Source organism: Cibotium barometz, chromosome 24 (assembly GCF_041138505.1).
Source record: "Cibotium barometz isolate CiBa-2024 chromosome 24, ASM4113850v1, whole genome shotgun sequence".
Taxonomy (NCBI): Eukaryota; Viridiplantae; Streptophyta; class Polypodiopsida; order Cyatheales; family Cibotiaceae; genus Cibotium; species Cibotium barometz.
The window spans coordinates 6540374-6565002 of NC_141069.1; the positions used below are offsets into that span (position 1 = coordinate 6540374).

General features: G+C 38.4%; 1 protein-coding gene across 1 annotated transcript; it reads left to right on the forward strand.

Moving 5' to 3' along the window:
- The first annotated feature begins 18060 nt into the window (after positions 1-18060).
- Positions 18061-22102, forward strand: LOC147624848 (UDP-glycosyltransferase 85A1-like). Its single transcript, XM_086818075.1, has 2 exons — positions 18061-18878; positions 20707-22102. Exons 1-2 carry the CDS (start codon positions 18338-18340, stop codon positions 21618-21620), a joined length of 1455 nt encoding a protein of 484 aa, XP_086674201.1. The 5' UTR covers positions 18061-18337; the 3' UTR covers positions 21621-22102.
- Positions 22103-24629: the final 2527 nt, after the last annotated feature.

Below are 24629 nucleotides of genomic sequence, written 5' to 3' on the forward strand. Positions count from 1 at the left end.
GCTTGAATCAAGAATGCAAGTGCTATGGCTGGAGGACAACAATGCAAACCAAGAGCACACTTCTTATTGTGCATAAGAGAATATGAGAGATTAAGTTTTACATTAGCTTTTATACTCAGCCACAATATTCACACTATGGGGGGGGGCAATACTTAAAAATAATGGTTTTTGGATCTCTACTCTACATAGGCTAGTGTAAATGCAATTCCAAATATGTAAATCTAACTCATTGGATGTTTGGTGCATCTTTAATAGAAAAGGGGCGATCACCATGCAAAATAGTACAATATACAAATTTCAAGTGAAAATTGACTTTCTCGATGCCAGTGAACAAAAAGGTAAAAAGTGAAATAGGGTTGGCATCAACGAACAAGAGGTCTCCCGAAGCTATTAACATATCCCCCTTCTAGAAGCATGTGCTATGGAAATGCTAATTAAGTGGAATTATTTGATATTTTATGTGCCAAATTGAGGTTCGCTCATTTGCTGCACGGTTGTGTGACTGGCTACATGTGAAAACCTAGGTAGTGGTCACATCGTGATAGGTGGATAAGTGAGAATTAATGTGTGACATGTTTTTTGTGAGCAGATCAGTGCATGGAGTAGGTACATGTTTTTTGTGAGCAGATCAGTGCATGGAGTAGCATGGGTGCGATGTATCTTGCCCAGTGCACGACCATCGGATTTGGTGTGCGTTGATGGTGCCTACCCGTTATTTGAATTAATTAAATTGCTATAATTTGGTGCAATTTAAATGTAAATAGCCTATCTTGAGGGACAATCTACTTTTTGATAAATTTCGCCCAAAGTGGAATGTACATACCTATTTTTGAGCACTTCCTTTTTGGCTTAATATAAAAATACATGCATGAGGAAGCGTGCTCTCATGCATGGGGGAACCCACTCTTATATCGTGTAGTTCTTTCTTTTTACTCTCTTCTTGTTTCATTTGTCAACCTTAAGCTATGGTGATGATTCATGAAGGTGAATTTACAACATTGGTATCAAAGCCATGGTTCGTATTGGTGTGCTTTTCACATTCACAAAAGGACTCTTTATGCCCATCTTCATCCACATCATCATCATAATCTAGATACCCATGTACCTCCTTAGCTGCTGGGTTAAAACCTCTACACTTGGTAGTTAATTGAAGGCCTCTTGTCTTCTTCATCAACACACTCACCTATTTTTTAAACCCGCTAGACAAAAGCCTTCATAGAAGCCTTTCTCAAGTACTCTTTTAAATCCTTGGGAAGGAGGAAGCAAAGTTCTCTTTTTTTTAATTATATGCTTAAGACTCATGAGCCCTTGTGAGGGAACTTGAACATTGAAGCTTTGGTCACTTTGTTTTCCAAATCAAGGTACCAAGTACTACTTGACAAGTTTGTAGGTTTTTCTTTCTTGTTCCCCCAAAAAAGAAGAGAACCCGAAAAGAAATCCTACTTACTTGGTGGCTCCAAGCCTTGGACAAAGGCATTAAAGCAACTTTGAATAAACTAGTGCCTTAACCTGTCCCTGAAGGGCAAGAGTATTCTTGCATGTATAAAAATGAAGGGCTCCTCCTTTTGTCAACCACAAATTAGTGCAGTGGAGAGAGGTGTTGCTCAAGGGTCCCAAGGTCACGGGTTCAAGCCCTCATTGCACAAGCGATGGCACACATGGGTGTGTGTGTTTTGTTGCACTTTCTAATTCCAGCCAATTTAAAAAAATGCTCATCCTTGGAGGGTGATTAGAGATAATCTTATATTTGAAGCCCATGGTGGACCTCATGGTCCTCAACTTGCCAACCTATATATAAACACACCATGCTTGCCATATATATCCATGTAGAATCTCCTAAAGAACTTACATTTCTTTGAATAAAGCACCAAACTTGGCATAAATATACATCTAGCATTCCAACTTAATATAATATTGACAATCTTAACACACCTCATGGTCCTCAACTTGCCAACCTATATATAAACACACCATGCTTGCCATATATATCCATGTAGAATCTCCTAAAGAACTTACATTTCTTTGAATAAAGCACCAAACTTGGCATAAATATATATCTAGCATTCCAACTTAATATAATATTGACAATCTTAACACACCAAAACAAAGCTTTAAAACAATCTTCGGGCAACTGGATTATCTTTCCTTGGAAGCCTATACTCCTCACCTCCATCTGGCGAAATAAATTTAAGAATCTAAAAACATTAGCTTTTGCAAGATATAATTTGAAAAGAAAAAAAGAAGGAAAAGGACAAAACCTTACAAAACTCATTTGGTGGATCAATATTTAAGGCGAATGGGGTTTGAACAGACTTGTAGACAACAAATCAAAAAAATTTGTATTGTCCAGTGCCTATGCACCGAAAATCTAACATATTAAGCTTTTAATAGTCCACAAACATTACATGTACATGAAGTTGATCCATGATCTTTCACAATCTTAGATGATAAATTCTAAGGAGCCCAAAGCTCTCGTTAAGTGTCTCGACCATACAAACTTACCTAGCAATAATCTAGGTTCTAAAAAATAAAGATATTCCCTGTTACAAAAAGAATGTATCAATAGCAATATAAATTTATCAAATAAAACATAAAAGCTACATAAAAAGCAAGTTTCTATATATACCATAAAACACAGGTTCTCTCTAACAGTTTGATAATTGGAGATGATGTTGCTTGTCCTTCCCAAAACGGAGGGTCTACAATTGAGCCATGAATATTAAATAAATTATGAAAAATAATAATACTTATATTATAACAACCGTCAAAAAATATTACCTTCAATATCTTGTCCATCACCATAAACAAATGAAAATGATCTCCTTGCCACATCCATCCTAAGCAATATACCCTTGATATCAAATATAACACTCACTACACTAATCATTTACATAACACTTCTCTCTCTCTCTCTCTCTCTCTCTCTCTCTCTCTCTCTATATATATATATATATATATATATATATATATATATGTTTAACATTTTGTGCCAAGCAAGAAAAATAAATAATGCCACTATATATAAAAGCAAGTCAAAAGCAAACGTTTGCTTATCCAAATGTTTAAAAAACAAACAGGAACTCACCAAGCCCCTTCAACCACCTCTTAAGCAATGATGGAGCTTTCCCTTTTGTGGATTCACTACAAGGGATCGGGCTCATACCCGCGCTCCTAGCCGCTAAAAATGACTTGTAAAAAAAAGTAGCGGGCCCGTGTATCAGCGCGTATATCATCACGGCCACAGACATGCGTGTAAAAGCGCGTGTGTAGGACAGAACCGACACGCTTATACACGGGTGTATACACGCGTTCTGTTCATTTCAGATGTAGTCAGACGCATTAATACATGCGTCTATACACGTATTTTTTTATTTAGACGCGCTTGTACACGCGTTTATACACGCATATATTACAGAGTATCCACGTATATACACGCGATATTTGGCAGTTCTGACGCGTTCATACACGCGAACAGAGAGCAAAAAAAAAAACCAAGAGAGTGCTATTTGGTGCCTGAATACTGTTCCAGCATTCCAACACCCAATAACACTCTCTTCTGGTTTTTTTTTTTTGTGCATTAGACCATCCACGAAGAACATATGCACGAGGAAAATTAAGACAAGAACGACATGCATGCATACATTGTCAATACCTCCCTCCCCCTCGCATCCATCACTATCCCGCCCCTATCCGTCACATCATAGCAGACCACTCTCTCCATCTCTCTCATCTCCTCCTCTTCCGAACTGTCTCCTCTAACTCTTCTCCCTCTATCTCCTCTCTCACCGCGTGCCCTACTACCTCCCCCACCTCCCCCACCACCAAAGCACCCGCCGCATCCTCCACTCCCACTCTTCCTACTGCTGCGGGTGGAGTCACGACTGGGAGATTGTCTACGTGACGGTGGCTGTGAGCCCTGACGTGACGGTGGCTCTGAGGGAGCACGTGATGGTGGCTGTGAGGGTGTACGTGAGTGTGTCTGGGACGAGGTATGTCTCCTCGGTGGACGTGGAAGAGGAGAAGCTGCATGCCGTCTCGTCGGACTCGGTGGGATAGATGGCACTGGAGTGCCCTGGATACTCACGACAGGGGTATAGACACCAGGCATGGAAGGAGGGGGATGGGCATACATATACTCTGTAAGCTCAACCAGACCAGGATGGCGCCCAAAATGATTCAGCATCTCCATTAGCCAATTGCTGTACGCAAATGGATCGGATGAAGAACATGGAATATCCATAAAGAACCTGCAACAAACATCTTCATGTACATCATGGGCTGTCTCTTGACTCACACAAATATCATCATTCAAGTCAGTTGCCTGCAAATCATGAAATCTGAAACGCTTCAGTCTCCTGCAGAAACGCGTGTATACACCCGTCAAAAACCGCGTGTATACACCCGTCAAAAAACGCGTGTATACACCCGTCCAAAAACGCGTGTATATCCGCGTGAACAGACTCTGCAGACAGGTTACACGCGCTTTTACACGCGTTTCTACACGCGACCTGCGAAAATTTTTTTTCGAAAAGATCAACCCCCCGACAAAGACAGAGTGTCCTTATAAAAGGACCAACCATTGTCGCCCCTGTCAGGATGCACTAACCCAATCGTGTGCAAAAGGACAAAACCAAAGAGCAAAGAGCAAAATAAACAAATCTGACAAAAGAGACAAGGCACAGGACAAAGTGACTCACCTCTGAAAAAGTGAGTCTTCTCTGCTCCTTCTCTGCTCCCTCCTTCTCCCGTGTGTGTGCTCCTTTCTCTGCTCCCTCCTTGTTGTTGGAAGAGGCGAAAACAGGCGAAAACGCATACAGAGTCAATTTCTTAGTTCAAAATCTATATTTGGGGAAGGCGGGCTATTTTTAGTTTAAACATACCGTCGCGTTTATATTCGCGTTTATAAATGCGTGTATATTCGCGTGTATTTTATTTTAGCTGCGTTTATACACGCGTTTCGCAGAGATTACCCGCGTTAATACACGCGATTTCTAGGAAGTAGCCGCGTTAATACACGCAATTTTTAGGAAATAGCCGCGTCAATACACGCGATTTCTAGGAAGTAGCCGCGTTAATACACGCAATTTTTAGGAAATAGCCGCGTCAATACACGCGATTTTTGTGCTTTCATTAAAAACATATAATGATGTTGTGTTTTCTGATTTGTACACAGGATGTCATCAACCTCTTCAAGCAGTTCTGGGGAAGATGAGACAATGGGTCATCGTAATCGCGATGTGTGGTTGGGACAACGGATCAAATATATGTGTAATCGATGTCAAGGATGCATTGTACGAGCACGTCGAATTACCTTGAATCACATCTCCATGTATGGAGAATGGAATCAAACAGGTTTAGAGGTGAGTAGATGTAAATTGATGGTATTCAAATGACTCATGGTATCCAAATTAAATTAATAGAGTTGTAACATATAATTTGATAAATTGAAGCAGGATGCAGTACCACACCCTAACATGGTACCCTACGCGCGACGAGAGCACGTAAAGCATCGACGAGATGATGCTGGAGCTTCGGGATCTATTGTCAGAGATGAGTGGGAAAGGGATGACAATAGCCCTGCACCCCACGAAGTTGTGGAAGAGGAGGTGCTTGATGATATGGTGCGGAATCTTTTTAAGGATGATCCCAAAGGCATGGACGACGATGATATGGAACAAGAGCATCTTTATAAGGCTTCATCGACACCGGTGTTTGAAGGGTGCACATTCTCAGTTTTATGTGCTTCACTTGAACTACTTAATATACAAACAGTTTATGGATGGAGCAATGCAAGTCTTGACGCATTGTTGAAGTAAGCATTCTAACTTACAAATTTGAATTAGTGGTTTAAGGTTTAGGATTTAAGACTAATTATAATTGATGATATTGGATGCAGGCTATTATCAAACATGCTTCCAAAGGAAAATAGACTACCCACCTCAAGAGACATAGCGAGGCGCTATGTGACATCTCTTGGAGGACTGGATTATGATAAAATACATGCATGCGTCAATGATTGCATTCTCTTTCGTGGGACGCATAAGGAGGCTCTACATTGTCCCACTTGCGGTGAAGCAAGGTACAGAACAGATATGAAGAGTTTTGATATACCTCGTAAAGTTTTGCGACACTTTCCTATAATTCCTCGCATCAAACACATGTTCAAGTGCAAATCCATAGCAGAGCTCGTCATGGCATTCCTCACATCGATCGGATGATGGCATGTGGAGAATTCCCGCAGACACTCCTGCTTGGAAGCATATTGAAGATGAGTGGCCCAGCTTTAAAACAGAGCCCAGAAACTTGAGACTTGGCCTGGGTATGGATGGAGTGAATCCATTTGGTTTCAAAAGCACCGCATACAGCGTGTGGCCAGTTGTGTTGGTGAATTACAACCTTCCACCATCAATGGCGATCAAGAAGGGACATCTTATGTTATCCCTTCTAATTCCAGGGAAACATAAAGTCAAGCATATGGATGTTTATCTTGAACCACTGATTGATGAGTTGGAGGAACTATGGAGAGGTGTTGCGGTGGTGGACATTAGTAGGCCTCCCTCCTCTCGACACTTCGACTTAAAAGCAGTGTTGATGTGGACAATGCATGACTTTCCAGGATACAGCGATTGTTTTGGTAAGAATTCTAATTACCTCCCTACTCTATTACTATTGGCTATATATATTAATTAGACGGTTTGACTTTATTATTCTAACTTTTATTTATATTTTAACAGGTTTGAAAACATCGGGTAAACATGCATGTCCTGTTTGTGGCCCTTCGTTAGTACATGAGTATGCTGATGGTTTGTGTAAGACTATATTCGATAATCATCATCGATTTATCCCCTCAGATCATCCTAAATATGTTGCTAGTAAGAGTAACATTCCTCTACAAACACTTCGTGCAAAAGATTGGAAGCGTATTTGGGAGTCTACAACTATTCTTCCTCCAGATGGCATGAACAGGTATAGTGATGTTTTTTCAATCTTGTTTTGTGTAGTCTCTAATTGGATTAAAGGTCACATAGAGCAATCCCTTGTGCAGGTACTCCATTTTTTTCCGGCTGCCATATTGGACCCATCTTAAGATCAACCATCTTCTTGATCCCATGCACATCTTCAAGAATGTGGGATCTGGTATTTGGGAACATATTACTGGTAAACGAGACAATGTTAGCGTACGTGAGGACTTGCGGGTCGCAGGACGTATGCGTCAAGCTTGGCCACGAGAGGTGGGTGGGCACGTTCGTCTTCCGCCTGCACCATGGATTATATCAAAGAAAGAAGAGAAGCAGGTAAAGCAGGCCATCACCACTTTGCGTACTCCCACTGGATGCATGAGATCATTGAAGGGAGCCTTTACAACCACTAAGAAAAGAGGCGTTGAGCAACTATATGGGTTGAAGTCCCACGATTGGCACAAGATGCTTCAAGTAAGTGTTTTCCAAGTCTTGTACGTACGTTGAAATTAAATTTTGTAATGCCATAAACCATAAATGTGCTCTTATGTGCGCAGTTCATACTACCTACTAGCATCGACCATTGTGCAAATAAGAGTTTGAAAAAATGTATTTATAAGATGGGAGAGCTTGTGAGGTATGTAAAATCCATGCTCAGATCACCCTTCATTATACCTTGCAAAATGAACGTGCATGAGGTATAACATACTATTTATTTATTTTTCAGATATGTTAGTTCCAAAGCAATTGATCCAGCCACGTTGGATGATGCGCGTGTTATGGCAGTGGAGGTGGTTTGTTTGGTAGAGGAGACTTTTCCGCGAACCATTCTCACAAGTCAACTACATCTCATTGTGCATTTAGTGGACGAAATTGCTTTATGTGGTACTGTGCATGCACACTGGGGTGGTGGATGTTCTTCCTAGAGCGCTTCATGAAGACCTTAAAAGACTTTGTGAGGCAAAGTGCAAGGCCTGAAGGAAGCATGGCCGAGGGTTGGTTGATACAAGAGTCTCTTGTATATATTTCAGAATTTCTTGGTCAGGTGGACAGCTCTTTGCCACGACTATGGAGCAATGAAGAGGACTTGAGGATGACCTCTATTGTGCCTCAAGGAAAAGGATAGAGTAAAGTAATTGACAGAACATTGATTGATGATCTCAATTTCACTTGTATCCTTAATAGTGATGTGATGAGCAGATGGGTTACAAGATATGAGGATGCAAAGACAAAAAGGCAAGCAGAAAGAGCTCTCTTTCGGAGGCAACATGGCTCTCGGAAGGCGTACCCTAAGCATCTAGCAACACTTCCGAATGATATCCATGTTGATTGGTTGCATGAGGAAATGGAGAGAGCAGAGAGCGACGAGGGGCTGCATATCACGGCGGAAGAATGGGAGTATGCACGAGGATGCATGTCAAAGGTACATAGAACTAATGTTTTGCATTAGTTGTAAGTGATTTGCTTTTAATATTTATTCACATTGCTTACACAAATATTGCTTCGGTGTGAAAAGAGTTCAATGTGAATAGTGCACATAGTTCAATGCTATATGGTGTGAAGGCAAGCATTTTCGAACACAAAGAATTGATGAAAAGAGAAATACACAATATTGCGGTGTCATTAGTAGCTTTGAGGGAGCTAATGGAAAAATGGATGATTATTGTGGCATAATCCAAGACATATTTAGGCTTGACTTTCGTCGCTTCTTTGTGTATGTTTTGGATGTCAAATGGCAAATGAACGTGGTGGAAAAAGGGCCTGATGCAACGATAAAACGCCATGCAAGTGGATATGTAACTATTGACTCTACAAAGTTCTGGCAAACAAAGAAAGATAGGCTCGTATTGCCACAACAATGTGAGCAGGTATGCATTTTTTTACTAATGTGTTTCATGTACATATATATCTAAGCTCGCGTACCCCTTGACTTTTGATATGCTAATTAATTACTGTACTGTGTGTATTTGAGTAGGTTATCTATCTACCAATGGTGCATGACATCAAATGGTGGTACGTCATCCCTATTGCACCACGTTCCAAAGTGATGTATAATACATTCACTGATATGGAGCATATGGAGGATGTAACAAGCCGCAATGAAGATGATGTCGAACATGCCATTGAAGATGTTGTGATCGATGATCAAGAAATAAGAGATGATCATGATAATGAGGATGAGCATGCCATTTCTCATGATCATGAGAATGACCCTACCATTGAGGATGATGGTGATGTTGATGAGGATGATCAGGACATCGATACCATTATCAATGGAGTACCCCTTGACGATAGTGGAATAAATTTAATCGTAGCCTTACCAATTGATCAAATGGATATTGATGTTGATCGTTTGGCAAGGATGGATCTTATTGAAGATGAGATCGAACCCTAACCAATCCGTCACTGTATGTTCTAAATTGATGACATTTCTATCATCTCATATGCATGATTTATTTTTGAATATATTTCATTGTTGTAAATGCATGTAGTGGGATTGTGTAATGATGTATACTGTAATGTACTATGAGATGGTTTAAGGAAAATAGTTTTTAATTTTGTAAAGGAATTCAGTTTTTCTCTGCCATGCGTGTATTAATCCGTGTATAGTAGCGTGTATTTATCCGTGTATAATAGCGAGTATAACCCCGTGAATATTATCGTGTATAGATGCGTGTATTACTGCGTGTATATAAACGCGTTTATACATGCGTTGATAAATGCAAACTTACACGCGAACTTAAATGCTAAAATACACGCGCCCGATTCTATTCAAATACAAGCGCGACCATACACGCGTTCGTAATTTATCGCGTGTACAAAACGCGTGTATGGCAGCATTGTCTTGTAGTGATTTACATGGTAGCTTTAGCTCAATGCAAGTAGATTTATACACATGAATTCGATATTACCAAAGAGAGTAGCATCAATGTGAAAGATTGCATAGAAAGAAACATAAATCGCACATGATGTCACATCTTTGCAAACAGTCTCTTTTCAAATGCTTACTTCACTAATACAGAGATATCTATGAATGTAGTCTCTAGCGTTTGTAAGCTTCTATATCAATAGCTTGTTCTCTACCTTTTGGATATAGATTATTTTTACATTTTGATGCATGCCATTTGGAAGACCTCCTTGTAGAAAACATTGGTTTTGTGAAGACTTTGCTTGAACCTTCTATGATCCTTTCCTATTCCACAACATGCTTTATGCAGACTCTCACTACATCAGATGATCTAGCATATGACATAGCAGCGTACAATTATTCATGTGTGAATACTTGTGTGGCCAGATAAAGTCCCAATACACTTAATGTTTGTCCTTGGGACTTATTTATTAACATACCAAAAGCTAATCTTACAAGAAATTGTCTCCTTCTCATGTCAAAAGGAAATTCAAACATAGTATGTATGAATGTATCCTAGGAATAAAGACCTTGTCTCCAATGTCTGTACATGTAATGATTTTTGCTTCTATCACCTTTGAGTGTAATTACTTGTATATCAATCTAGTACCATTACAAAGTCCCTGCTGAGAGGATCCAAATTGTGGAGTAGCATGATAAAAGCATTAATCTTTAGAAGCAAGTGGTGAGGAGGGTATCCAACCACCCAAGTTCAAACTGTTCAAGTACTCAATTGGATACAATATTACCTCATTCTCAAAAGAAACAACTGAATCTGTATTGAGGTATTCTCTTTCAAGACTGGGCAATGCACTCAAGGCTAGTTCATTAACCTCATCAACCTCTAGATTTTGTGGTGTAATAATAGCACGGTTTTTGAAGAAGCATGCATAATCCTGCATATGGTATCTATACTCCACCCTCCTCTCCTCAATGGACCAAATCTCTGTGCGGGTGGTAGCAAGGGATGATAAATTAAGAACCTGCATAACTGAAATTCTCGTGGAGGAATGATCAGATGGAATTTTCGGTCTGATGGACCATTATTGTGTTAAGGATATGAATAATATATTTTGAATAAATTGTTCTTTGATAATGAGTTCTGTGTGTTCTTCTTGTACAAGGGATCTTTATCCCAGGATTTTGCGGTTGACCAGACTATAAGGAACCCCGAATTTAGTTGGATCTAGGTCAGATTTGAATTATAAATAAAGGGACTTAACAAGAATTTTCGTATTGATAGGATCATGGATCAAGGTCATCATGGTAGGAATGTTAACCCCAATTCGATGAGAAAGAGCTCGACTTGGATGTTCTTAAAACTCTTCATAGATCGTAGCGTGGAACTTTCAAGGGAAAAACTTGGGCGAGGCTGTGGAGAAGTGGATCGAAGCAATGGAAGAATACTTCGATGTCACCGGGTACAACGAGAAAAGTAAAATGGCTCTTGTAAGGCTAAAGAATACTTCGATGTCACCGAGTACAACGAGAAAAGTAAAATGGCTCTTGCAAGGCTAAAGATAGTAGAAACAGCCAAAGTGGCATGGAGAAACCACTGCAAGACAAACCGTCTGGATCAGAACACCCAGACATGGAATGATCTCAACATTTACCTAAGGAAGAGATTATGTCCTCCCGGCTTTTTGGAAACCAAGATGAACGAATTCTTAGAGTTAACTGAGGGAAACATAACTATTGAAGTGTATCACCAAGCGTTTTCTCTCCTCCTTAAATACTCGCCACCGCTAGATGAAGAACAGCTAATGGCCAGGTTCATTAAGGACTAAAACCTTTGAATATCCTAGTGAAGAATGCCAAGCCACTTTCCATGGCCGAAGCAATGCGGATGGTGAAGGATTTCACCAAGGCCTTTCATGTCAAGGTTCCGCCAAAGCCAGCACCATCATCTTTCAAAAGATTTCTAGCTCTAGAAGGTGATTCCAACCTTCCACCGCCTAAGAGACAACAAGGTCAAGCTCACAATATGGAAAGTTCTAGAATGGAAGAAAGGTCCTTTTCCCAGAACTCAATCCCTTGGAATTCAACTTCAGAAGTTCCACCCTTGAACAAGGAAGTGAAATGCTATAACTATCAAGGATTTGGGCATCGCAGAGTATGGATTGCCCAACTCCGTTTGGATCAACATTTTCGGGGCTGAAAAATCAGGGACCAAGATTCCAGACTCCAGCTCCTTCCTTCTAGAGTAATCACGTTTCTTTTCGCCAAAATCAGGGAAATCCTAGAGGTAGACCCTCTAACCAACCCTCAGTTTCAATCCAAAGTAATGCAAGACCTCCGCCTCAGAATAGGGAAAGTCAAAGGGAGTTCCCGAATCGGCCGTCCACTTCCAAGGCAGTAACGCTGGAAGTGATTAAAGAAGAAGAAGATGAAAGAGATTATACTCCACCTGCGAGATGAGGACATCTCGCGTTTTTTAGGTGGGGTAGGATGTAAGATTCCTCCCTCCAGCTTTTGAGATGTAAAGGTGTAAGAACCTCTCCTTCTGTTCTTGTAATTATTTCCCTCTCTAAAATAAAAGAAAGATCTTGTTTTACCATGTTTCAGCCTAGAGAGAGAAAATTTCTAGAGAGAGATAATCCAAAATTGAGATATCTTTGGATATAAAAATCCTCCTAGTGTCTGAAATGGTTTTCCCTGAAATAGAAGTTTAAAATAAATTCTCCAAAGTGCATTAGGAATCAATTAAAAATGATTTAAAAGACCTTAGTTTAAGGGTCAAGATTTTCTAAAAATTTTGGATTATGGTCCACTTAAGATTCCTATGGGCCAATAAGATTAATCCAAGTGTTTGGATGAGATAAATCCAAAGAATAAAAGAAAATACCCAAAAATGAGTAAATGCTCACATAAGATGAAGAGTTGATTGAGTACAAGGTTTATTAGTTAAAAACTATGAGATATTACTAAAAAAATGAGATATTTTAGAATAATGATACAATTTTGATACCTTGGTAAGGAGGGATGAGACTTTAAGGTAGGCGCCTATTTCACACATGTGGATGAGTTTTAAATAATAAAAATTATGATATTTTTATCTCTCCACTCTCCTGGATCAAAATGGGAGCTAAATTGGTCCAAATCTTATCCAAATTCAACCAAACTGAAGCTAGAAAATTCTAGAACTTAGTTGGAATCAGTTAGTGGCCTCCCTCACCTATAAATAGACCCTAATTCTTTTGTATTCTCATCTTTGAGCTATACCATGCTAGTATTACATTAAAATACTCATATTTTCTATTATCCCTTAAAAATCCTCTACTTTTGGAGAGAGTGGAGCTTCTCTCTCTCTTCAACCATCCTTGGAGCTTTCCTCTCAACACACTAACCAACTGATTGGTTGGGGGCTACTTCTAAGATAGAGAAGCAAGTAAAATCAAGAGGTAAGATGTAATTTCATGGTTTTTCTCTACTATTCTCAATGTTTTCACTTCTCAATCCCTCTCAAGCTTGAGAAGTTTCTAATTAAGTGTTTATAATGCAAATCAAGCTTTTCTTAAGAGTTGTAATGAATAATTAAGAAACGTTTTTCTTTATGCTTTATTTAGGATATTTTTTTATGTATATCTCTCCCCCCCCAAAAGAACGGTCATTCCTATGACCAATTCTCGATTCAAATGATGCTTCTCATTGATAAATTCTCAGTTGAAAAATAAAACTCTATGCTAGTTAAGCTAGAGGTTAAAGAAATGGCTTTTTAATGCTATATGTTAATAAAATTATAGTAAACTTATTATATGTTAATAAAATTATAGTAAACTTATGATCTAAATCCATAAATTGGAATTAGATCTAATGATAGTTATTCTATCATAATGGTACCACAAAGTCTTATTCTTTTCAAAAATATTAAAAATTATCAGTAATAGCAACGGAGCTATGGTAAAATTTATAAGAAATTAATACATAACTCATTTTTATGCATAATATGAAAAGGGAACTTCCTACCATATTCTAGGATTGAATATCCTAGGCAAAAAGAATGATTTTCATCAAATTCATGGTAAAGTAATTTTTAAGGTTTATGCATAATTAAATAATTAAGAAAAAAGAAAATTTTGATAATTTTATTTAAATGATAAAAGAGGAATTGCCATGACATTTGGAATTCAATCATTTAAATGGTAAAAGTGGAATTCTTGGCATAATTGAATTAATGGATATTTTTATGAAAATTCAAAGAGGAATTTTAGATAAATTTATTTTATGCATGAGAAAATTTAAATGATAAAAAAGGAATTCCCATGACAATTGAAATTCAATCATTTAAATGAAAAAAGTGGAATTCTTGGCATATTTTGAATAATGGATATTTTTATTAAAGAAAAGAGAAATTTTAGATATATTTATTTTATGAAAAGAGGAATTCTCATGACATTTGAATGTAATCATTTAAATACAAAAAGAGGAATTCCCATGATAATTGAGATCCAAGAAATTAAATGGAAAAAGAGGAATTTTTAGCATAATTGAAATTACGAGTACTTATTATCAAAATAAGAATTTTGAGCATTATTGAGAAATATGGGTAGAATTGATTTTTGTAAATCCCATGAATTCTTTTACTCAAAAGTAGAATATTGAATATTTCACTTGAGAAATTTGAGAAAGAATATGAAAATATCCATCGAGAAAAAGTACCTTTACCTAGGCCAAGCAATTGGTAGAAATTTAGAAAAAGACCCATCATCAGTATCGAAGTAGAAAAAGCTACTAAATGTGAATGAGATGTGAGGATATGTGAAAGGATGTGATGTGATGTAAATGGATGTGGATGTGATAAGATGTGATGGGATGTAAATGAATGTGGATGTGGATGTGGATGTGATAGGATGTGGATGTGATAGGATGTGATGTGATGTAAATGAATGTGGATGTGAATGTGATGAGATGGGGATGTGATAGGATGTGGATGTAAATGAATGTGGATGTGGATGTGATAGGATGTGATGTGATGTAAATGGATGTGGATGTGGATGTGAAAGGATGTGATGTGATGTAAAGGGATGTGGATGTGAATGTGATGAGATGGGGATGAAATGAGATGTGATGTAAAGCGATGTAGATGTGAATGTGATGAGATGTGGATGAAATGTGACGTGATGTGAGTATATGTGGATGTGGATGTGAATGTATGGATGGATATGGATGTGATGTAATGTGGATAGAATGTATGTGATGGGATAGGAATGCAATAAATGTGATGGATTTGGATGAAATGAGATGTGATGTAAAGGGATGTGGATGTGAATGTGATGAGATGTGGATGAAATGTGATGTGATGTGAGTATATGTGGATGTGGATGTGAATGTATGGATGGATATGGATGTGATGTAATGTGGATAGAATGTATGTGATGGGATGGGAATGCAATGAATGTGATGGATGTGAATAGATTCGATGAGATATGAATGGATGTGAATGGATGTGAATGTGACGTGATGTAAATAGATGTGAATGGATGTGATGTAATGTAATGTGAATCGAGATAGATGTGAATGGATGAGATGTGATGTGATGTGATGTGAATCGGGATAGATGTGAATGGATGAGATGAGATGTGATGTGAGTCGGGATAGATGTGAATAGATGAGATGTGATGAGAATGGATGGGATAAGATGTGATGTGAATGTGATGGATGTGAATAGATGCGATGAGATATGAATGGATGTAAATGTGACATGATGTAAATAGATGTGAATGGATGTGATGTAATGTAATGTGAATCGGGATAGATGTGAATGGATGAGATGTGATGTGATGTGGATGTGATGTGAATCGGGATAGATGTGAATGGATGAGATGAGATGTGATGTGAATGGATGTGATGTGATGTGATGTGAGTCGGAATAGATGTGAATAGATGAGATGTGATGAGAATGGATGTGATAAGATGTGATGTGAATCGGGATAGATGTGAATAGAAGAGATGTGATGTGAATGGATGTAATGTGATGTGATGTGAATCGGGATAGATGTGAATCGGGATAGATGTGAATGGATGAGATATGACGTGAATGGATGAGATTTTTTAAAATAGGGCTTCTCTGGAACCTGCCTTGGCTGCGTTGCTGAGAGAGAAAAAGAATAATAGTCATTGGCTGCCACCTTGCTGTTGTGGAGAAGGAGAGAAAAGAAAAATCTTTGAAGTAATTAACATAATTTGGCTTGACGTAAAGATAATCCAAGTGTCCTCAAATTATCTAAGAGGGTAGAATAATATTTTAAAGAGGGCTTAAAATATATTCCCATAGCAAAAATCTTTGAAGTATGGGTTATTATAATTTAATGCTTAAATTTGAAGCCCATTTTGGGCTTCAAAGGCCTTTTTGGGCTTCAAATGATGCCTGTAAATTCACCCAAGGTTGCAACAATGAAACCCTATTAAGTTACCAAAGTTTTAAAATGAAGCCCAGTTTTTAGTGCCAAAGTTGTATGGGTACACACATATAATCTAAATTATATTATCAAATACGAAAAATGTGTAGCCTTTCAAGAATTAATGATAAAATAAATAGATTCTCTGTGGCCCAACACCTCCTTGTTTTGTCGTCTCCTAGCTAATGTCCACAGTGCTCTTGTTAGTAGCATGTTACCCCAGTGCGCTCGCACAAATACCCCATGTTGTTTTGCATTCTCTCACTCTTAGCCTTTCCCGTCTACATTGCTAGTGAGTCTAAGAAGTCTCACATGAACCCTTTCTACAAGCTAAACTCCACCATCTCAAAGCAACCAAATGTAGCAACACTACTATTTCTTAGGATGACATTCGTGACGTTCTAGTTGGGATCCTTTTTTTAGTCATAATATACAAAAGCTCGCACGCGTCTTGCTACAATGCACAAAAGCTTTTGTTATTCACGATGTTGTTTTTTTATGATATTAATCATATTGATTAGGTACAGTAACAAAGATTGTGTATCACATGAATTTTTGTGTGGGTGTATATATGTGGTGTAAAATATTTATCTGCCAATATTATTTTATAAAATATTTTATTTAATTTTTTGGAGAGTGATCTCCAAGTTTATGATTTAAATTTTTGCTTGATATTGCATGTGCATCTTGTTAAGATACATGCACATCTTTACACTATAAAGAGATTTTTTTTTGAAGCCCTAAATATAGTTAGAAAAGTGGCATATTTGATGGCCAAGTTAAAGGGAAAAAGTTGCATATATTTTTTAATGAAACATTGCCTTGGGCTTCAAATTCAAGGCCTTCCCGCATATCGAGTAGGGATCCTGCTTAACTATGCAGCAGCAAACCCAAGGCATTCCGATACTTAACATGGACTCCCTCATATCATGTAGAGATCCCTAGTGTTCCCCCCATTTGATATGATCTTTGATGAAGAGTGTTGCATCGCGTAGACTAGTTGTTTTACAATAGGCGGCTCAATGTACCAAGGTATTTAACGGTCATCAACGAGTTTAAAACTTTTTACATCAACATGAAGCTCTTTCTTCCAAGCTCCTTTCATTGGTATGATTCGATTCCTCGACTTTGATTTAGTAAGAAGCTATGATTATCTATGTTTTGCGATTTTCTTAGCCCTTTTTGCACTTAAATGTATCCAATAATGCTACGGCCAGATGGACCACTCACACATGGATTTCTATCCAGCGTTTTCTTGCCTTAGGTGTTCTCAGCTGCAATATGCAACTTGTGGAAGCATCAAATATATTAATGGAGCAAACATGGCTATGGGAGCTTCCTCCATAGATTTATAATTTAAATTTTTGATTGATATTGCATGTGCATTTTGTTGTGATAAGTGTATGTCTTTACACGATACATTTTGTAGAGATACATGCACTTATTTACATGTTATTTACATGATAAAGAGTTTTTTTTGAAACCTAAATATAGTTAAGAAAGTGGCATATTTGATGACCAAGTTGAAGGAGAAACTTTGCATAAATTTTTGATGAAACCTTGCCTTGGTCTTCAAATTTAAGGCCCTATTATAAAGTATCTTCCCAGCTTGTTTGAGAATCTTTTGAAAGTTGGGCATTAAACGCCAAACTTCAAAAGTGTATAATATATTATAAAGTATCTTCCCAGCTTGTTTGAGAATCTTTTGAAAGTTGGGCATTAAACGCCAAACTCCAAAAGTGTATAATATAATGCTAGGTTGGCTTTTTAGACACATAGCACAGTTTTTGAAAGTAGTGTATGAAAAGCTTTTTGTGCAGCTTTTGAAAGAGAATCTTTTAAAAGTTGGGCACATCAAGCCAAACTTCATGTGTTTCTAAATGGGGTGGTTGGCTAAAACATTTGGATTACTTGTAAAGCTTGCCAAATTTTAGAGCTTTCAAGAAGGCCAGTATATCTAATTTGAAGGTTATGGAAGCGTAGGAGGAGGTTTTGATAGAATTGGAGAAAGAGGTACTGGCTAGCTGACTTGTGTCGAAAGCTTGTCAAAAACCAAGCTCTTAATCGAAAGAATGGCCACCAGTAGGAAGGGCAAGCCACATGCGCTAGCAGTGCCCTTACCTTACCAGGGCCACATACACCCACTCATGGAGCTTTCAAAGAAGCTCGTCTCTGCAGGTTTCATGGTGACCTTCGCTAACACACAGGCTAATCACACGCGGATTAAAGGATTTTCGAACCGAAGAAGTAACAAAGCAAAGAGAGGAGGAGGAGGAGAAGGAGCAGGAGACGACGATGATGATGAAGGAGAAGAAGAAGGGGATCTACACTTGGTTTCTTTAGAAGAGGGGCTTCCCACGGAATTTGAGAATCCTCTTGCCTTGGTAATGGAGGCGTTCAAGCCAGAAATGAAAGCTGCGGTGGCGCGCCTGCTTGTGCGCCTTGCCGAAAAGGATCCCCCTGTTTCGCTGCTCGTCTTCGATTTTCGCCTAGTCTTCGTGCAGGACATCGCAGCCGAAGCCGGCATCCCCTCCCTCTCCTTCTGGCCCCAGAATGCTGCCAATTTTGCCTGCAACCTTCTTTTGACTCAAGGCCACCTGCAGCTCCCTCCTGGTAAATCTTCTTTTCTACTGCCCCATTAATTAGCTCACAGATTAAAATTAATGAACGTACGCCTATAGAATTAAATAAACCCCTTTTGTTCCCGGAGTTTTTTTTATTGTAATAATAAAAATCTAGTTTATCCCAAGCTAGTCTCTTTTAGTCGATACAGGCGAAAGATTTATTGTATAAGAGGCAATCAACGGGGGGCGATTGTCCTAGTGGTTGGGGTGGTTTGTCATGTAACCCAGGCCAAGGGTTCAACTGCTCGGCTAGGCACCCGGATGACGCTACCTTGTAACCCTGTTTCTTGCTCGCGTGTTCTTGTAGAGGTATCTTCGTTTCCCTCCTCCTACTGCCAAACTAAAAAAAGAAAAAAAAAATATCAACCCCCCAGCTAGGCACCCGCATGATGCTACCTTGTAACCCTATTTCTTGTTCGCGTGTTCTTGTACAGGTAGGCAAAATAAAAAAAGAGAGTTCTATTTTTTCTTTCCCCTAAGGCCCATGTCACACCCCTTACCGCCCGGCATCCTAGGTGGACCAATTAGCGGTAAGGTCTTTACACGTCATGGCCAGGTCTCCAAAACAAACATGGCCGAGGGGTAGAGACTGGTCATGCGTGTCGTGGTGGGGGGACTGAGTCAGGCGCGAAATGTGTTGTAGGGGTTCACCCAAGGTCCCACTCCAAGGCTGTTGTGATGGGTGGTCCCCTATAGATTTGGCCGACTAGGCACTAGTGTGACAGTACACTGCCCGGCCAGCTCTCTTTGGCCAACTGTGACACTGGCCTAATACATATCTCATGTTTTTCAAACGCACTTTGTTTTCCTTGTAAATAATCTACAATTTTCTTTTTCTTTTTTCATATTGGCCAATAATCTATATTTTTCTCGCTGTCATTTTTTGAATAAGTGCGAGAAATAAGTGACAGAGACGTAACATGCATAATATGAAGAAGGGCAGCTCCAAGGTACCTTTTAGATAAGGGCAGCTGGGCCAAATGTGAATCCATGTACCAAAAAAAAGAGAAATATGCGAATCCATTTGTATTAGTGTATTGTGTCAGTATTTTCACTCCAATTCATGAAATAGCCTGTAAGCTTCAAGGCTTAATAGTTTTTAGGCAAGAAGTTTACTTACATCCTACTCTTTTTGCAAACACTATGCTTAATAACTTTCCCAGCTGAAATTGAGATATTTGGGATGAACTTTCAACTTCCCTTTAAGTTTCAGAGCCAGTTTCTTACATTCTAGTAGTTAGTAACTACTATCACTAATTTTGGAGCATATTTTCTGTTGTATTGAAGAAATGCCAGTTGTTTGTAAAAGGGCATGCAAACCTCGACAAGAGTACAACATAGTTTTTGCTAGCATACACTCACTTCTATCTAGATACCATCAAGTGGTGATTCAATTGGGAAGGGTGATCATGAATTTGAACACGATATAGGCTAGCTTAATTGATGCTCCTTGTGCTCACACTAGTGTATGTGAATGGACATGCTAGGGGGTCATCATTGAGCTACAAAAATCAATTCAAAGATAATGAGCAATTTGTTACATTGCATCATTTTGTTTGCAATATATTCAATACTAGCATGAGAACCTCTTGATTGTTGGCCTATATTGATCAGGAAAACTCAAGTGTAGAAGTTGAGCTATTCCAAGATTTGCTTTAGAAAAAAATGCAATAATTGTTCCCCCCTAGTCTTGCAATTCCTTTGGTATTGTGTCTTTCTCTTGATTAGTTTCTCATTTTTGATGATAAAGTTGTGATGGCAGCTGTGTTGTGATTTTGAAGCCGTTTTTCTAAATAATAATATTGTCATGCATGCAGACGAATCAACACTCATCGCATGTGTTCGAGGAGTCCCCCCTTTCAAATGCTCCGAAATAGTTGGCATTGGTGTGCAATCGTTGTTCCCTTCACCTTTTGCGAATGAATATGCATGGGAACCCTTCAAACGCATCTATGAACCTACATGGGTTGCGCTCAATACCTTCGATGAATTGGAGGCTACTACATTGGACACTTTACGAATAAGCCTAGGATTTCGACCTCTTGTCTTCGGCCCCTTGGTAAACACACCTTCATTTAGCATTGTCAAGGGGATCAAGGAGATTGGTAGGGTGCACTCACACCTTGACTGGCTACAAGGGCATCCTCATGGATCTGTCCTTTACGTTGCCTTTGGAACGATTGTGACTTTACCAGAAGAGCAACTTGAAGAGCTTGTCCTTGGGTTAGAAGCTAGTCAACAACCCTTCTTTTGGGTGTTTCGCCCAGATCTATGTGGCAATTCAAAGAAATACACATTAGATGCCCTTTCAAGACGTTTCAAGAGCCAAGGTGTGGTGGTTGACTGGGCATCCCAATGGCATGTTCTATCTCACCCTGCAGTGGGCGGTTTTATGACACATTGTGGCTGGAACTCCATTCTCGAGGGCATTACTGCGGGTGTCCCGATGCTAGGATGGCCGATATTTGGTGACCAATTATTAAACCGGAGGTGCCTTGAGGAGCAATGGGGTATTGGATTGGGATTCACAGCAGATGAAGGTAATGGCAAACTAGTATCTAGAATGGAAATACAAAAGAAAGTGAGAGAATTGATCCAAGGTGAGAAAGGGATAGAAATGAGGGAGAATGCAAGAGCTCTAAGTAAGGCAGCTAAAAGGGCTTTACAAGAAGGAGGATCATGTCAGCGCGATTTAAGGCTTTTAATACAAAGCAATGGGAGAACGAACTGAAAAGGATGGGTAAATTCTTATTGTGCAAGGAAGGCTTTGCTAAGAGCTTTGAAGTGTTAGCTTATGCCGATTAAAATCAGCTCCTTTTCATTCCGCTAAATCCTAGTTTATATTTTAAAGCATCCCTTGGTTATGTGCTCTGTTATGATCAATGTGACTATGCTTTTTGCAAATTTCAAGCTTGTCACTTGTATATATGTTTGATTTCAAAAGAGGAGAGAGAGTGTGTGTTTTGGGGGAGGGGGAGGATTTGGGAGGATCAATGTGACCACCCTCTTTACAACTTTCACAAAATATAAAGTTCGATAATGGCTTGAAGACTTGTCACTTGTATATGTTTGATATCAAAAGAGGAGAGAGAGTGTGTCTTTGTGTGTGTCGGGTTGGGGGGAAGTGCGCATTAAACATTGACCTTTAGTGTATTTTTTGCCGACTAAAAGTTCAAAATCCAAAATAAAGTTAAGAGTGTGTCTTGAAGAAAATTTGTGTAGGTATATTGCTTTTTATTATAAAATGAGCAAATATCATCATTTTGATCCAAAAAATATCTAATTTTCAATGTCTCCCTTTTTCCCGTTGTTTGGGAGAAACGTTTTTCGTGAGCACTATAGTGAGAGAGGAGGGGATAGGCGGCGAGTGAACATATCTCTCCATAGTTAATACTTGCATTCAAGTATGGAAAGTACATATCATCATATGATAGCACCTAGTTACCCATGGCCAAGTGAGAAAAAAGAGAGAAAATTATAGAAAATGCTTGAGAGAGTATGCTTCTAATCTCGATAGGTTTTCTGAAGGAATTAAAGCATTGTGTGATTCTATGATGAAGAAAAATCTTATCTTTGAAACATGGTTTTACGAGTAAAAATTGTGTGTGTCCCAATGCATGTTTGTACTATACATGAATCGTGAAATTGTGCATAGATGCAAACACAAGACACAAGGCTCTCTTCCACTCCAGGTTCAATGTGCACCTCCATTGAGATGAAATATTGGAAACTTTTTTAAGTCAAAACATCCAAAAATCCTTTAAACAACAAGAAAAACCTCGATTAAAATGCCTTTTCTTAACCTCCCATAAGTGGCAAGTATCTTCATGTATCATAGTCCTTCCTTTTACGCTAGTATCTTTGCACCAAATTTCCTTTTCAAATGTGCACACTCCCAACAAACTTCTTTATTACTCCAATTCAAAAGAGACTTTAAATTTCCTAAATGAATGGAAGACAATACATATTTGTTAAATGCAATATTCTTCAATGAGAGAATACTACCTAAGAAGATTATTAGAGTTTGAATAACAAGGAACTTTTGAGAAAGAGAGACCCCATTAGAGGTGCGCCGTAAAAAAAATGTTACAAAACTTTCGTAGGCTACATGGTTTTGAAAACTTGAGTAACAACTCAATTGCAAACATCTCATCTTGAGTAAAAATGCTATTATTTTTTGTACCTTTGCCATGCTCCATATGGTTGAAGAAGTTCCTCCCATATTTGCCCGCAATAAAATTATCTAAGAGTGCAATCAAACTATAAAACTCCATCCTATTCTGTAATCTTGTCTTAACCTTTGTGTGAGCACCAATCCATGCTTAGAAATGGCACTAGTGTTCTTTTTTTGGAAAATTGAGAAAATGAGGCAAAAATGTGGAGGTGTCCCTTTTGTTTAGGTGATTTTAGTGTTTTTTGACATTTTTTGAATTTTTATGGTCAAAAAACTTTAAAAATCTAGAAAAAATACTATATGGTCGCCAAAAATCCTAGAAAACTCCTAAATTTCTTACAATAAATGTAATTTAGGCCTAAAACTTAACTTTTTCTATACCATGTATAAAAGTTATAGTGTTGTTAGGTTGCTTAATAGAATAGTGTACAAGAACAACGCAACACAAAGATTTAGCGATGAAAAGAAACTGAATCTTTAACAATATGCACTCTAGGTCTTTCATATGATAAACTTTATGAAGATACAAAAACCTCAATTATAAGGTAACCTTTTAAAATATATGTCGAGTGAAAAACCCAAAGCGTAAAAAGTGCCCTTACTATGTTTATACTCACATGAACACTACTACATGAGCACACGTCTAGAAATTCTCTTTGTAGTGGTAGTGTGATGTTGTATGTGTCTAGAAATCCCCTTTGTAGTGGTAGTGTGATTTTATACAAGGTAGAAAAACACTCTCTACAAGAAAATGAGCCTCAAGCTTTGCAAAAAGCTTCAAACTGAATTAATTTCGTTCCCATTTGCATATTCCATTAAACTGAATCCTGCATAAATTAAATTAAACATAATTTTGTAAGATTATTAATGCATAAAAAATATGAATAAATATATATCTGTAAACAGTCCTCCCGTTTGGGGAAGCAATTGTCCTCAATTGCGTCAAATGATCAACAACCTAACAAGGTTAACTCAAATAATTAAACATAGTTCAATCACCATTCCCTGGCAACTAGGAGTGTAACTAGGAGTCTCAGGGTGGTCACTCATAAAGTGTATCACGTGGGTTTAACAGAAGGGTTTTTTTAAATCCCTTTATTACACATTTTTTATATACAGAAGGGTACCATTTAAAGGGGGTATTCACAGCTTGAATAGAAAAAGGGTGCGATTTATTCATGAAAAATTCACAGACAAGGGTTTTTTAAAATAGGCCTTGAACATGCGTGATATAGAGGATTTGCATATAGTGAACACCCCAAGCTAGGAGTCCAAGGTATGAGGGACAAGGTGCAACTAAGTCACAAGGTGCATGTGAGTCACAAGGAAAACATGTGAGTCACAAGGTGCATGTGAGACACAAGGTGCATGTGACTCACAAAGAGGCATGTGATATGACACTATATATAGACATAATTGTCATGAGCTTTGGTAACCAATGCTTGAGAGAATCCATATCTTCTACCTAGAGTACATCCTCTATCCATAGTCTATCTAGATCTCCATCTAAGCTCTATTTGAGAGCACATCGATGGATAGCACCATCACATTGTACCTTGCTACATT